At 40.5% G+C, this 16,700-nt stretch overlaps 1 protein-coding gene across 4 annotated transcripts in view; it reads left to right on the top strand.

Moving 5' to 3' along the window:
* The window catches only part of npnta (nephronectin a), a 56,735-nt gene that overhangs the window by 30,050 nt on the left and 9,985 nt on the right, over positions 1–16,700 (top strand). For all 4 annotated transcript variants that reach the window (XM_086295561.1, XM_086295559.1, XM_086295560.1 and 1 more), the window contains 5 exons: positions 5,142–5,261; positions 6,548–6,667; positions 9,587–9,721; positions 10,881–11,003; positions 12,288–12,689. In XM_086295561.1, the coding sequence (XP_086151687.1) occupies positions 5,142–5,261; positions 6,548–6,667; positions 9,587–9,721; positions 10,881–11,003; positions 12,288–12,689 (900 nt within the window). The remainder of the gene's footprint in view (positions 1–5,141; positions 5,262–6,547; positions 6,668–9,586; positions 9,722–10,880; positions 11,004–12,287; positions 12,690–16,700) is intronic.

The raw sequence follows: 16,700 nt of genomic DNA, 5'->3' as shown, positions 1-16,700 counted from the left end.
AGAGAATAAATATTCATATAATTTTTTTTTTCTTTTTTAACTAAGCTAACACAAAATGTAGTCCACAGGACGATGCTTTCACCTTTGCCTTGTGCAGCATTCATGTTAATTAAAACATCTCTGCATACAAATGAGGTGTTTGTATCCAAACGCCTTATTCATCTGACCCGAGTGCATTTCCTAGAAGGAAAGAATATAAACCAACACATCTATTCTTCATCAGGGTCGACTCTTAGAGCAATTATGCACTTGTTCGTCTCATACTGCTCCTAGAATAAACTTGTTGTATTATTTTGCAATAAAACCAAGTGCCCCAGGAAGTCCTTTTTGTTGGTCCTGAGCTTGCATCTGCCCCACTGAAAAGCACTTGTCAGTTAAGCCTTTGGAGCCTTGGAGCACTTTTTTTTTATTCCATTATGGTTACCTACATGACAGATGTGAATAAAATGCATATAGTAAAACTTTATTTCTCTCTTTGCCTATAGTGCAGGTTTTGCCACTTTCATACAGTTGACCAGTTTCCTTAAGCCTTAATGGGTAGTGGACACATATTTTTGGCTAAATGGAATTTGACTGCATTTGTTGGTGACTTCAGTTTGTCTTTTTGAGCTTGATGGACGACCAGATGCGCTGCACAGGCCTGCTTTTTTTATGGACTTCTGAGTCTGTGCTGGATGATTTCCATTAGGTACGACCGCACTGTTTGTCTTTACATTCATTGTAGAGCAGATGTAGATGTGTTTTGAATAAGTTAGTTGTGTTGAGTTGGAGCACAGCCCCAATAATACAGGACTAAATCACTAAAATGTATTTCCAAACAACAGCTAATGACCTGCTTTTAATGTGATCCTGTACATTGCAGGGAACAGGATTTTATTGCCAGAGCACAGATTTTCATTATCAATCAGTGATGCTGATTTAATTGTGGGAAACCAGACTCGTGATCGAGATTAAAACTGGATTAATCGTGCAGCCCTGCTTAAGTCTAATAACATTTAGCTTGTCTTACATGTAGAAGAATGTAAGTAGTCTGCTCCTTGTTATCTCTACTCATTCAAACAGTGAAAGTAATGTTTTAAATGATTTATATATCACCCCAGCATGACAGCTGCTTTCACAAACTGACCCCTATATATCTAAAAGAATTTATGGTTATGGAACATGACTTGAAGTCTGGCAGCACTTCCTAAGGTTAAGCATGCTGTCCAAATTTCTGACACATTTACTGATCACTTAGCCAGTTTGGCTTTAGTAGACCAGAAGCTTTCATTAATAGAAGACAGGAGTCTGTACATATACAAACTGGGCATCTGCTCAATCATTCATCCAAATTAAACTGTGGCATCTTTTAAATGCAGGAGGCATGTGGCTCTCAAAGAATGTGCCCTACATATGTCCATAGAGCTAAACACGGCGCCATTTAAAGTGCAGTAAGCCAAGATGAACGCTCATGTGCCACACGGTGAGATGAAATCTATTTTATGATGCTTCTACTGTGTCACAGACACAGAGAGTGGTATTCATAGTTATTTATATTGCTTGGAGTGTGTGTCATCGTTCAGGTGTGATGGATTTTTGGTACCGTTTCAAGTTGGATTTTTCCTTTTATGGTTCTGACACTCCAAACTTGTCACATTTAAACGAGGTGCAGGTAATATATGAAGAAACATTTGCCCCAAACATAAACCCTGTTTCCATCAAAATCCATAAGTATTTCAGCGATATGCACATGCGAATTTATGCTAACCAAAGCAGAAGCAACCTGTTTGAAAAGCTTATCTAAAGATAGTCTGTCTTCAGGCAATAACCAGTGGTTTTAATATTACATTTCACTAAATGCAATCCCTTTTTCACTTCACACGAACTGTTTACCTGTATACAACCAAAGCCTGTTTGGTCAATAAAACTTAGACTTCAAACAGAATGTAGTCTTCCTTGTAAGCACTGAAGTTCTCCAAGTTATTAAAAGGATGTAAGCAAGAGCTGGGACTATGAAAAGGCTTATCTGGTTACTCTAACCAGACAAGCTGTTCAGTGATGCTCTGAAAGAGTGACACAGTTTCCTTTATGAGACAACTCTTTCCTAAAACTTACTTTAGGTGAAAAACATGATTTAAAGCAAACGCTTTGCACATCTGAGCTGCATGACTGCAGGCTAGTGTAATCCCTCTTTCTAAAAGTGGGAGCGTAGAAAGAATTTCTTGCATAAATTATTGAGCGCACACAGCAAATAACAATTACAGCATCAAAGTCTGAAACCACCAAGAAAGCTACAAGAGGTTTTTCTTGCAGTGAACATTTAACGCAGCATAAAAAGCACTTGTGTTGCTAATAACATTAACAGCCAGGTTAAGACAGAAATAATTTGGCCTTTTCATCCAATAAGTTACGGCAAATATTATGTTTGAGTTCACTGATAAACTGTTGGTGGCAGTTAATCTACAGTCTGCTCCCACTAGCTGTAAACTGAGGAGCTAAACATCAAACCGCTAAAAAAAATAAAAAATGATGAAAACATGATGTAATTATGACATTTCTGTTTGTGTTTCACCTAAAGATGGTTCAGTAATTTCATCTGCCATCATTTTTATCCTCTTTAATGGAGTGAAAGCTTGAGTGCATTACATAATTGTTATGATTGTCACTTTGTATCAGAGAATAGTTATTCTTTGTTCAGTGGACTAAATAAAAACAGACCTTCCTTATTTAAGACAGCTGTTAAAAGCCTTTGCTTGTGTTTCATTTGAAAACTTTTACTAATAGACTGTGGATTTACTTGCATAGTCTATAAATTTTACCAATGTAGTGCCTCAAAATGATGATTATTTGACCATCATTGTTGTGTTGGCAATGCACTTTGCAAAATTTCTGACCAAAACGTAGCACCAAGTTTTTAAAATAATGAGGGTGGTAACCACTGAATAGTGCTGCCCCAAGAAGCATAAAGTGCTAGCTAGCTAGCCAGTTATTGGCATCACCATCCTCCTACTACTGGCTGAAAATCCATCCTTTCTGCTGTTCAGTCAGCTTCTGACTGTAATGAGCACACCATTGGAGAATGTCTGGTGGAATGCATGTGCCCAAACTTTTAAAAGTCACTCTTCTTATGCATTCAAAAAGACAAGTGTTAGTGCAGAAATGTACAATTTGAGACACAACACTTGATTTGATTTTAAATATATACAGTTGTGGGAAAAAAAAGTTTTCATGCAGCCCTATGTAGTCCTGTTAAAGAAGTAAGTGCCCCCCTTACTGCTTCCACAGGAGTTAAGAGAACAAGAAGCAGCCTGGTCTTTGCCGCAAATGTACTAATTATCTGATGACTGGAAAGCAGGATCACTTTGATAAAAGCAGAAGTTTTGGCAATTTGTTGATCTGGAGCATTCAGGTATGTGTTAGCAGTATGCTTTGGAAGATGTCACATTTGCTTTGACACACTTCAGACCGCACAAAGGTCATAAAACACTCCAAGAGCCACGACTCAGACTCTACTGAGACCTGTTAAATGCTAACAGTACATAATAGTACGATCTAAAAGGCTGAACAAGTATGGCTTTTTCAAGGCATCTTGAACAACGTCCTTGTGGAGTGGAGATGTTTGACTGTAATGCACACCAAACATATTGGCAGAAAAACCTCATACCAACTGTCGACCACAATGGTCATGATTTGGACTCGTTTTTACAGCCAAAGGACCTGAGCACCTTGCAGTCCACCATGAACTCATCTGTATAACAAAGTACTTTTGTCTCAAATATGAGGCCGTCTTTCTGACAGCTAAAGCTTTTCTCAAATTGGGTTATGCAACAGGACAGTTTTCCCAAGCATAACAGCAAATCTGCAACAGAATGACCGAAGAAGAAAAGCACCAAGGTGTTGCAATGACCCAGTCAAAGCCCAGACGAATGAGCCTGTCAAACCTCAATGAAGTGAAGCACCAAGAGTGGGTCATTCCTCCACTGTGACAAGAGGGTCTGATAAAGCCATAAAGAAAACAATTACTTTAAGTTATTGCAGCTAAAGGTGATCCTACAAGCTACTGAACCATGAGGTGTACTTAGTTTTCACTGGACTGCAGAGAGTTTGGGGAAAACTTTCTTTTCCAGCTGACTGTAGGTGTTACTATATTAATCATATCCAACTAAGTTGTTCTGAAGTTGCAGTGTGTGCAATGACCTGAAACAGACTAATGAAAACAAATTGTCACCTTTAATTTTTTATGCGATGATATGTCAAAATATGCCTTTTAAAGGTAATGTCGTGGCTGTCTCTTTGTTTTCCATCCATTTTAATGAATATAAAGACCTAAATATATTCACTTACCTGAGCCACTGTAAACTTTGCACGTACTTTGCACACTTTGTCTTATCATAACAGGAGGTACACAAGTGTAACCAGTGTTTTAATGGTTTTGGCAATGCTCTGTTACATTTTGGAATGTCAGTAAGTCATCCCAGTGAGGCAGCATGCACCAGAGCCCTGGGATTTAAAATACATGGAAGAAAGGAAGACATCATTAATGTCATTAGTTACAGCTCTGTTTGACTCGTCAAAATGTCTGCTCCGAGAAAAGCATAATGACTTGAATTTGCATAAGCATTTGACAGGTGTTGAGCTGAGAGCATATTCTTTTCTCCAAGGCGTGCTCCTTACTCCGAGCCCAGACAGCATCGTTTTCTAATAAGATTTTCATGGGCTACTGTGGGTGAGATTTCTCTACTTTCACGTCCACATAAAAACACCAGAATTAAACGTATCCATCAAAGAAAACCAGATGGAGAACTGGCAAACCTCACAAAGTGGTGGAAAGTCATAGGGTTTAATCATATCCTTCATCGCATGCAGGTGATGCAAAGGTTTAATGCTGTTACTGGCTTAACCATCAAAAGGGCGATTTCTGGGCCTGTCAGAACACAGAAACGCTTCACTTCCTTGAAGATACCCCCACCCCATTTAAACAACGACCACGTTAACACGCAGTCACCTCAGAGGGAGCCTGCATACCTGCACGTAAATGGACAAGCGATGTCTGACATGACTCACCTCTTCCACCTTTGCCCCGTGACTAATTTCACCTCTTTATAGGACCTCTGTCTCTCTGTACCCCGGGTGATTTAAGTTGTCTTTCTCTCTGTCTGCAGACCTGAATGAGTGCGGGCTAAAGCCAAGGCCCTGCAAACACAGGTGCATGAACACGTATGGGAGCTACAAGTGTTACTGCCTGAATGGCTACATGCTGATGCCTGACGGGACCTGTGGAAGTAAGCCTGTTTCTCTTGCACACACACACTTTGATTGTTAACACTCTTTGTGTTACAGCCTGAGAGGTGGAAGTTTCCTTTCCCTGTCTGTGTTCTCCTCATGGAGGATTCCTCTTTTCACTGAATGTATCCATCTGTTTCTACAGGACACGGTGTTGATATCATTAAGAAATGTATTTCCCACTCGTACCCCTGACAGCAGCCTCACAATCCTTTGATAGACTGTTTTGATTAAAACACCGTGTTGATCTGCTTCATTATAGTAGCTCTGCAGACTAAAGAACCCCTGTGAAAAACCCTTTGAGGGCTGAAATGAAAAATATGAAAGAAACACAATCTACAGACCCTTGAGTGAATGTGCACATTTTCTTTTAGGGTTTTTTTTATTGTTTGCCCCGAGGTAGTCCACAGAATGTGAGCTGATGCCTGAACATGTCTCCCTGTAAATTCTGTTTCCCACCTGATAACTATTTTCCCTGCACGTTTCCACTTGAGGACTGTATGACTCCCGATACCTCTTTTTAATTAGTTCTTTTGTACGAGGGGAAAATTCACTCCCCACCTTTTAAAGTCTAAATCGCGTAACACTTGAGGCAATCTGAAATTATCCTAGGTGTTGTTGTCTAATGATAGCATGATGCCGTTAAACACCTTGCTGCTCCTCCTTTCTCCCCTTTGATCAATAGATCACTGTAGCATTTAATCAGCCCGGCCTGCCTCAGTCATCAGACTCTACTCCAGGGTGCCGGCAGCAGCTGAAGTAGCAGTGGCAGCAAAAGCCTCACTTTTAATTTCCTTTTTAGAGCCCACTGTTATCAAGACAGGCCGAAGAAAATCTGTTTCATTACGTTATTATTTTTGGAAGTTCTTGATCTGCCCGGCACGTCTCAACAACACTCACGCCTCACGCTGTTGCTTTGATATCAAGGGGGGGAGATGGATTATCAATCTTTGGGTGTAACAAAGGATAAAAGTGGGCAGGGGGAAGATTGCTGGAGCTAAGGTGTGAGCACATGGCAACTGCACAGCAGAGAAGTCTAATAATGGCAGAGTGAGTGCTGTGCCGCTGGCAGCACCCCAGGGTCAAGCTGGCTAATATCAGAAAAGGCAGGCGAGTGGCGTGGCTGTTATAAATTGGCTGGAGGAAAAAGAAGCGCGCGCGCGTGTGTGTGTTGGTGTGGGGAAAGAAAAGTGTAGGTGAGAATGGCATAAACTCTTCTCCCTTTGTACTCCCCAGTGGCACCAGTGTGTGTTAATGTGTGCCGTGTTTCTCTTTTACCCATCAGACGCTCGCACTTGTGGTATGGCCAACTGCCAGTATGGCTGCGAGGTGCTGAAAGGAGAGGTCCGATGTCAGTGTCCGTCGCCGGGGCTACAGCTGGCTCCGGATGGGAGAACCTGTGTGGGTACGTCCCGGTCTTAAAATATCTCCACATGCCTGAAAGCTGAGCTACTCTTATCTGTGAGCGACTTGCAGCGTGTAAATCCTCATAAATATAACTTTTTTTTTGTTTGTGTGTGAGTATGTGTTTGTGTGTTTTTCTCAGCCTTTAAATTTGCTAATCAAAGGCAACTATTTTGGCAAAGGAAGGAAAGAAACTGGCAACACAATTTGCAGTTTAGCCACTCGAACGCAAATCCTCAAAGCAAACAACTCATCAAAGTTGAATTCATCCAAATTGTTTCACAGCGCATCACTTTGATTTCATCGTCGGTCCTTCTCGACCAAGTTGTTTGCTTCCTGTTGCTTTTACAGCAGGAATGCGATCGAGGGAATCCCACATGTCTGCCTTTACTGCCAATTTTATGTGACACTGCTCCTCAGAGGGGTACCTTAACAGATGAGGTAGGCAGTTGAGGCAGTTAACCTGTGTCAGGTTTAAACACAGGGTGTTCACTAGAGGCTCTTCCCCTTTATGCTGCCTTATAGGGCCACTTAACTGCTGGGCAGCTAAAGGGGTGGTTTTCTAAAATAGCACCGACATGAATCATGAAGAATTATGAAGGGGACAGAACCCTTTGCCTACCACAGGTGTTAGTACAGTAAACTCTGGACGTGGAGAGTTTTATGGAAGCTGTATAATCATCCTCGTGGACGTGATTCTATGTAGGAACCAGAGACTGAAGTGAAGCATCTGGCAGCTAATGAGGTTAATTAGTAGCATGACTGGATATAAAAAGAGAGGATGAGTCTGTCAGATGTAAAAATGGAGAAGGGTGTGAAAGTCTGAATTTGTAAGTGGTTCAATAAGTTAAGAAGACCCTTTCTTAATGTAAAATTAAAAAATCTGATGTAAGAGAAAAGGTCAAAAATGAACGAAAGGTGCGTGAGCTTCAGGCCCTCAGGCACCACTGCATTAAAAACAGACACTTTTATGCATGGACTCAGGAACAATTCTGAAAAGCATTGTCAGTAAACACAGTTTATCGCTGCCGCCCCAAAATGCAAGTGAAAACTGTAGCATGAAATAAACAACCCTCTGGGCCTGAGCTCATTCAGTGTGGACTGAGGTAAAGAGTAAAAAGTACCCTGTGGTCTGTGGATTCAAAATTTGAGTTTGGAAATGACGTGTCCTCCAGGCTAAGAAGGAAAGCAGTTATGACGGTATGGGGTGTTGGCATTAACGAATATGTCATAAATAACTGAAAAGGCACCATTAATACAGGACACTGTTTTGAAACAATATTATGCCGACATTTGAAGACATTTTTCAGCATGAGGAAAGTGATAAATAAAAATAAATAAATTTCTTATTTCAGCAAGAAAATGCTGAGAAACATTTTGCCAGCAGAAACCCACTGAAAACATTTGGCACATTACTGTATGAAACAAAAAAAAAACCCTAAACAAACAAAGAGGCCTAAATATCAACATCATGAGAAACATCTCACACTAAAAACTACAGTTATGGGTTTTTAATGAGGAAGAGATGATGAAACGCTGTCGGTCAAATCTGTGTTTTTTAAGCACATAACATTCAAAATGAGCGCATATTCTTAAAAAGTCCATTTGATATGTACTATATTCAATAAAATATAGCACTGGGATGACTAGAAAATCTTGCATTCCCTTTGTACTACTTCACACAGTGTTGCAACTTTTGTGGAAATGGGATCGTAGCGCACTGCTGCTCATATCTGTAGCTTTGCTCTCATACATGTTTCAAAGTGCACGAACGCTGCGATCGGACCATCGTAGTGTGTCGGATGTTTTAGTTGAACTAATTCTCTGTAACCTTAACAGGAATGAGTACAAGTTTGTATGAATGAGTCATTATAAACCATATATATTCATCCCATCGGCCATTCTGGGTTTTTTTAATCATTGGAAGCGACTGAAATGCATGAATTGGTACAAAATGTAAACATAATAGCTCCAGCAGGACTACTGTAGCTGTTTTAGGAAACTCCACATGCTTCAGTGTTTGTTTACTAAAAGTGAATTAGGCCGGGAATCCTTGAAGAAGGATGTCTCACGATTCACTGGATGAAGGTATCGACTTGTTTTTGCTCAGTGACAGAATTTGACTGAAACACCATCTGATTAAAGTCGGCTTCTCACAGAAGCTGTCACTTTCAGCACATTTTAAAACATAAACATTGCTGATATAGAATCTGTGAATGTGAAAATGGGGTAAGCATGATTTGCTTTTTACTCTGTATAAAGGTGCAGTTACTTTACTTTGTGATTTCAAATATAATAATCCACGTCTGCCCTTGCTGTGACGGCAGTGATGCATCCACAACTGTTGGCCATTAAGCAGCTCCACTCAAGCAGTTTGGGATTAAGATCCTCGCTGATGAGACCCTCAGCAGTAGTTGTTAATGGGATGGGAAGAGCTCTGCCCACTAACCGCTCTCGCTTGTTTTCCCAGCTGGTCCAGGTGACTTTAGTGTTGTTAAGGTTATTTTAAACAACAGTTTCTGAGCACCTCAGCTGCATTATGCTGCAAATAAATTAAAGATTTTAAGGTGAAGCTTTCAGGCTCCCAGCGTCTAAATATTAATGACCACATGCCTGTAAAGGTGATCAACAGAGACACTTGGAAAAAGTCTTTAAATAATGAAACAAGCTAGTGTGTGTTGTTTTCTGCTCGCTGAGCAGAATGTAAAAGGAGCTTTGTTCATAAATGAATACTAAGCAGGGATGAAGAACATGTGTTCCGGCATGAATAGTAATGTTTAGTTTAGATTCAATTATGCTTTCTAATCTCAAATTTTTTTTTAAATCACGTCGTTTTATTTTGAGTGCACTTCTTATTTAATGCATTATAGACATTTATCTGAGCATTTTCCTCAATTTCTCAATCTTCTTTCTTTTGCAGATGTGGATGAGTGTGCAGCAGGGATAGCAGTGTGTCCCAGGTTCAGGAAATGTATCAACACCTTTGGTAGCTACATCTGCAAATGCCACGAAGGCTTCGACCTGCAATACATCAACGGAAAATACCAGTGCATAGGTACTGTGGCAGCGCCTCTGTTGTGAGGCTTCGACTGGCAATACTCACACAAAGGTCAAAGATGCGCTGAGGTGGCTTGAATTTAAGCCGAGGTACTTTTAGTGATGCGAGTTTTGTTTTTGAACTGCTTATGAAGGAGCCCGATGAAAAGAAAAGAAACACGCATGCAGAGATGAGTAGCAGAAATCCATGTTTGATACTACAATGTGACAAACTTCTGCTTTGCTTTAGTATTTTAATTTAATGCTCTGATGCGGTTTTCAACCAATCTCTCATTTAACAGGCCCGTTGTGATTTTCTATTTGTAGGTTAATTGGTTGTAAAACAATTAGTTTAAAAAACACGATTCAGTGTAACAACTACATCAGTAGATACTTTGCAAAGGGAAAACAATGCAGTAACAAAAAACAGGAAAATTGCATTTTAAAATGTAACTTGTACAAGCAATTAACCATATCTCACATGGTTATGGAGGAGTCTTACCTTTGCAACTCTGGATCGTATTTCCGTTGCATCTTTCAGCTTTAGCTGTCAGACAGATGGCCTCACATTTAACTTTAGAATATTTTGATACACAGAGAAGCTCATGGCCGACTCAATGACTGCAAGGTGCATGGATGCAGTAAGTCCATACTTTCTTTTTCACATGACTGTATTTTTCAACTAAAAGAAAAACAGAGATTAAAAAAACTTAGTAATATGGCAATTTAATAAACTTTTAACTTTCAAAAGGTGGATTTTTAATTGTTAGTATCATGCTCATGAATTCTAACCACCAAAAATGTGAAAAACAAATACAGATTAGCTTCTATTGCAATTCATATCCTATTTTATCTGCTTTTGAATAAAATTATCAAGTTGATTAGATTAAAGAACGGCCAAGAGCAACTTGGCAGGTGCTCTTTAAATGTATAAAAGACACATCTCTGTATCTTGGGGAGGACTTTTACAACAACCTTCGTGGTGATTTTTCCTCCGGTATTCATAAAAGGTCGACTATTATCCACTTAAACTCTTTCACTAACAGTACGACATAAATTTTGAAGCTTCCTTTAAGTGGATGTGAAGCAATTAGCGTTTGATATTCTGCTTTTACGTTTTAAGCTTTCTGCACTTGCACCCAGGAGCTGAATGTTGTTATGCTTCCATTATCTTTCAGATGTGGATGAGTGCTCTTTAGGTCAAAGCCACTGCAGCAGCTTTGCCACCTGCTACAACACGCCGGGCTCGTACAAGTGCAAATGCAAAGACGGCTACAGGGGGATGGGCCACGACTGTAAACGTAAGTCCCGAGAGAAAACCGCAGAACTAATATTCAGTTTATCAACAAGGAACAGGGCTTCAGGTTTTTTTTTCTTTGCCTGTGTCTTTAAAAATGTGCTGGGGGGGGGGGGGGGGGGGGGAGCAGGGAGAGAGGGAGAAATAGGCTTGCAAGCACAAAGCTTGGACTGAAATTCCTTTCTTTGTAATAGCTGTCAGTCATTACTTGACTCACCCTGCCCCTTTATCGCATGTTCCCAGATTGACTTGGTTTTTTGACATGCGGCTCGGGTAATAAGGACACAAAGAGGAGTCGTCATCATCTGTGATTTGTTGTAATCTGTTAGTTGGTCTCATTCTGCTTACTGACACAGAGTTCATTACAGTGTGCGTCGGCACTTTTTTACAGCAGCTCAGTAGACAAAGAGTCATTTATTCTCCACAGTTATTTAACCAATGGACGGGCGCAACTCATGTGGCATTCCACAGAGCAAAGTTGGAACCTGCTGCATATACTTCACCCCACCGTCCTGCCCAAAGGGTGTGAGCCGCAAGTGCTCAGGGAGTCACGTTGCAATATCCTATTCATGTATCACATATCAAAGTCGCCTGCAACCTGAAAAGGCAATAACAGAGTTCAAACCTTTTGCCTTTGTCCACTCTCATTCTTTACTCATGAAATCCTTAGGAAACTGCCACTATCACCCCTGCCAAAAAGAAAAAAAAAAGAAAGCCAACCCCCCAATCTGTGTCTCTGCTCCTGGACAATGTGTGCAGCCACAAAGGAAAAGGCGGTGTAGCTTTGATGACATGAGCGAGGGTGATCTTCGGGGCACAGCAGCCTGACTTAGTGCAGAAATCATTCCATACACTTCAAGCAGCTCTAGACTTGTGCTGCGAAGCCTCTGGCTATGAGCATACAAAGAATTACTAATCAAGATGACCGCACGGACAGATAAAAAAGACATGATAAGAAAGCAAGATCGATTTTCAAAGAGCAGGAGTTCACTGAACGTGGGCTGTCTTAATGGTTCAGCTTGTGAAGTCCTGTAACTGTGAGTGAATGTGAACTTATGAGCTTCGTTTGCAGCTGTGAGCTTTTGCTTTCAGTGTGATTGGAGACACCCAATTTGTTTTAGAGTGCTAACATTTAGGTAATGGTTATCAGAAGTCTCAGTAGATGAAGTAAAGCCCTCTTCTTCAAAAAAGTGAGGCTAATAATTGCAGTTAGTCTGCAAATGTATGCCTCATTAACTCTTAAGTGCTCATATTTCAGTGCTCCATCTGCATTTTCTCATTATTTCAGCCATCCCTAAAGTGGTTATTGACCCCCCGAGACCAGGCAAAGTGCCTCCAAATCATCACAACCACATCCCAGACTTGGATCAGCAGAGGACCACCACCACTCGCCCACCAGTCACTCCAAAGATCATCTTCCCTAAATTGCCGCCAACCGCTACAACTACAACCAAGGCACCCCGCCCGAGGGTGACCCCATCGCAACACAAGCCGTTGGTCCCCACCCGAAAGCCCTTCATACCCACCCGAAAGCCCTTCATACCCACCCGAAAGCCACCGGTACCCACTCGCAAACCCTACATTCCAAGGCCAGCAGTTCCCACCAGACCACCCTTGCCACTGCCACCGGTCACACCAGTGGACAATACCATCCAGAAGGAGGTCACCAAGCAGAGAGGGGATGTTCACAGTAAGAGGCTTCTTGCTTTACTACGGTGTTGTTTTGTTTCAACAGGTGATTTAAAGCCATTGTGATAGCTTCCTCCCCTTTTCAGATACATACTTATAACTCAAAGTTTTTGAGTCATAAGTATAGATATTGTTTTTTCTTAAGTAAATACACATGAAATATTAAAAAAGCAACAGTTTGATGTGCTTCCTCCAGATGTTTACCGGAGGAAGCCGTAAGCACAAAATTTACATTTTTACCTCATACAGTTGTTAGCAGGCAGCTGTTTGTTTACACATCTGGCACACAAAGAGCAACATCAGTATTAACTTTAAGTGTGTTTTTCTTTTTATCTGGCAAACAAGTTCAGTGCTCCCAAAATGAAGAAGACATCTGCTTATTAAAATGTCCCCTTTTACACTTCACTATCCAAACATAGTCATAAAACGATTGATGTTGTGTTGTGTGAGGGACACTTTCATCAGGAAATCATGTGACATAAGACATATTTAGATCCAACTGTAGAGTCTTATAAGGTGTTTCTTTGTCTGTTCCACATGCGTCCACTAATCTGTTTTGATGTATATAAGAAAAAAAATCTGGCTCCTGAGCTGCTAAATGCTCTGCAATGTTCAGCAGCGAGCTGCTATTTTGAGTGATTGCTGCTTGTTGCAGGGCAGGTAGTGTACAATGAGTGTTTACAGCTTTTTCACTGAGAACAGCTGCTGTGTCTGGAAAACAAGGCTGACTAGAGGCAGTAAAAGTGAACCAGAACAGTAAAGCTGTGGGCTGCAGAACAAAAACAATGAGCTTAAACACTCCATACAGGTGATGCAGTCTTTCACATAGCAGCTATAGAACTACACGTTGTTCTTATAAATGTATTTTTTGGGGGGATGGAACAGCTTTAACTGCTCTGAACATGTAGGAAAGCCTTGTTTGTTACCTTGGGGTTGTGGCTCAGGACGATTCAACGTGTTCTCCTGCAATTGTAAGGTCAGTGGTTTGATGCCCGGGTTCCTCCTGTCTGTATATTAAAGCACCCTTGGTCAAGATAAGCATTAATCAGTATGTGAGTGCATGAATGTGAGACATGGGGCTCAGACACAGAATAAAGCTCTGTGTGAATATATTGTGTATGATTGGGTACTCTTGTAATGAAAAGTGCTTTGAGTGCTCAGTTCAGAACAGCGCTCTATAAGCACCTGTGCATTTACATTTACAGCTTCAGCTTTGTGATTATGAAATGAACCCTGTTTTCTTTTGGTTTCCTTATAGCTGAACTGTTCATTTACACCATGGGTCTTAATAACATCTGCATGAATTATCTTTTAATTTGTATCACATTTGCTACATCTGGTGTGTTTTAAAAAAAAATTTAATTAGTTTTAGTTTTTGCAGTGTATTGTTTAAAAATGTACTGTGCAATTTATTTATTTTTTTCAGGGGGGAAAATTACACTGATGATGTAGATGTCTCAAAAACTCAAAACTCTAAAACAAAAACTCACGTATTAAATGCGACAAAAACTCACGTATCAAATGCGACAAAAACTCACGTATCAAATGCGACAAAAACTCACGTATCAAATGCGATCCACTTGGCATTAAGGGGTTAAGTTGTTGCATTCGCACATCCAGATTTCATATATTACCATAAACAGCAGCTGGCAGCTGGTGTATAAAGTTCATCTTCCAGCTTTGTTAGCTCAGATATGTCAGCAAATTTGAATCTCAAAGTTTCCATTTGCAAAGTCTTCAAAATGGTTCAACTCAAAACTCAGAGGTCACTTTCAAGACCAGTTAAGATACACTGGAGCGGGAGTTTGTTACCCACTGTTTCCCCCCCTTCCCACATTTTGGACAATGTGCCATATTTTGACTAGTTCTGCGGGACATGCACTTTTACGCAGTCTGTATGAAGAAAACACTTCTTATTATAGTCAGAAGAAGAAGGTAAAGTTAAAAGTCCCCAAAAAAGTCACAAACTTTGTAGATTTTCTTGAATATGACAGAAGGTGCTGCAAAAAAAGCGGTTTTGTCTGTTTTTGTTAAAGGTAGTTTGCCATTTCCCACAGGCGGAAGATATGTTGTGTGGTGACGCAGGCTGTGTGGGTCATAATTGGATAAAAATTGCTTAAAGTGTCATCCTATCTATAGATACATCCAAACAGAAGAGCTGCTGAAATAACAGTGAAATAAAAGAGAACACAGGAGTATATAAAGACTATTGCACGAGTCTATAAGAACAAACTGAAGCTTCCTTTTATGATCACTGTATATTTGTCCTGTATTTGCTAAATGACAACCCAGTGACCTGCGCAGTTTAGTGTATTTTTAGTTTAAAATTGGATATGAACATTTCAGAAAACCTCTCAGTGTTGTTGACGTGTCCCACTTTGTCCCACACAAACACAGTGTTTGCTCCACATTCACTTTATTGGGATCTGGTCACCTTAATGTGTTTTCCAGCTAGCCTGTAGTGGCAGCCAGTTTTCAGTTTTAAAGAAATCCCCTGCCTCATCTTCAACAGTCAAACTACATGCCACTTGCTTTTTTTCTTGAGTAAACAGTTTATAATTTCTGGGAAAAGAAGATCGATAAAACGCACTACACACCAGAGGTAAAATATGTAAATTTGATTCTGGCACGAACGCTCCCTTTAAGTCTCCTATATAGGCGAATTCACAGTGATTTCCATTTGAATAGAGCTACACCCACCTTCAAAATGCAGCTATTGTATGGAAATAATGTCCAATTTTTTTTGCAAGAAAATGAAGTATTATGAGCTCAGTGTCACAAAGCTGTACAGTGAGAGAAGGAATGTCTTTCTCTTCTCAAGGTAATTATCTTTTTGGCTTCAAGTGACAAACACAAACTTAGCCAGACCGTTTGTTATTCACATGTCACGCAGTGCTCTCGGCCAAGCATCAAACTCTGACACCAATTACCTTCAAAATGAATCACATTCTCAATCAAACCAAATAACAGAATGAATTATAAATAATGTTAGGTGGTAAGACTGCTTTTTTTTGGCTTTAACAAAGGAGCTAATCAGGCCAATCGTGTGCTGCACCTTTTCAGAACTGTGAATTGTTTCTTAATGAGAAAACTCGCCCACTGTTAAGTCTGAAATATGCAGTTCAGGGCTGAAATCACGATCCTCGTTTTTATGTAACAGATGAAACGGGCGGTTTTCTCTCTCGAGCTACATGATAGGGCTGGTTGGAATTTTGTATTTTGTTGACAGTGCTCAGTAAATCCAACGATAAGACAAAAAAAGCAGCAACGAGTTGATCCCACTAACAAATACTGTCTGTGTATCAAAGACCCGATAAAGCTTATTTCCAAGAAGTGTCTCTCTTTTGGCGTTTTGCTTGCTTGTAGCCACAGCAAATTACAGTGTTTACTGAAAACTCGGCATTAAGCTGTTCTCCCTCAAAAATATGTATGCCGAGAAACTAAGTACAGAATAAGAGGTGAGATACTGTGGTTCCTATTCACCTTGCCAGATGGCATCACATAATTAGAAAAAGGGAAGAGGAGAGAAGATTACCTTAACACCTGTCTGCCCTGCTTGAGGGAGACATCAATCTAATAGTCCGCACTACGGCAGAGCAGCTCTAGAAATCAGAGCTTGCCGAGGATGGCTTGAATCAGATGAGAGAGAGAGGGAAGGAGGGGAGGAGAGACATCACTGAGTGATTATTCAAATAATTAGACGGAAATAGGGATGAAAATGAAGAAGAGCCCCGTGGCGTGAAGAATACTTCAGCTGCTTCTCGAGTGCAGGTGTGCGTTTCAGTCGGAACTAATTCAAAGGTTTTCACAGATTCCTTTGGGTCTTGACCCGTGAAGTGAGCGGAATCTGTTTTTGAAAACCTCGTCTCTATAACCTTTTAATCATTAAGGAAAAATGTGAAAGCTGTGATCACCTCACAGTAAGATAAGGAGCAGAGGCTGAGATGAAGTGATACGCTTATCTGAATTGTGCATTTTTGTTATCGACGTGTGTTAGAAGCGGAATGTAAAA

This window comes from Aulonocara sp. 'chitande type north' Nkhata Bay, linkage group LG6 (assembly GCF_057382095.1).
Source record: "Aulonocara sp. 'chitande type north' Nkhata Bay isolate Kocher_YH1m ecotype deep benthic linkage group LG6, A_spYH_male_GT1.1, whole genome shotgun sequence".
Lineage (NCBI taxonomy): Eukaryota > Metazoa > Chordata > Actinopteri > Cichliformes > Cichlidae > Aulonocara > Aulonocara sp. 'chitande type north' Nkhata Bay.
This window is presented reverse-complemented; position numbering and strand designations above follow the sequence as displayed.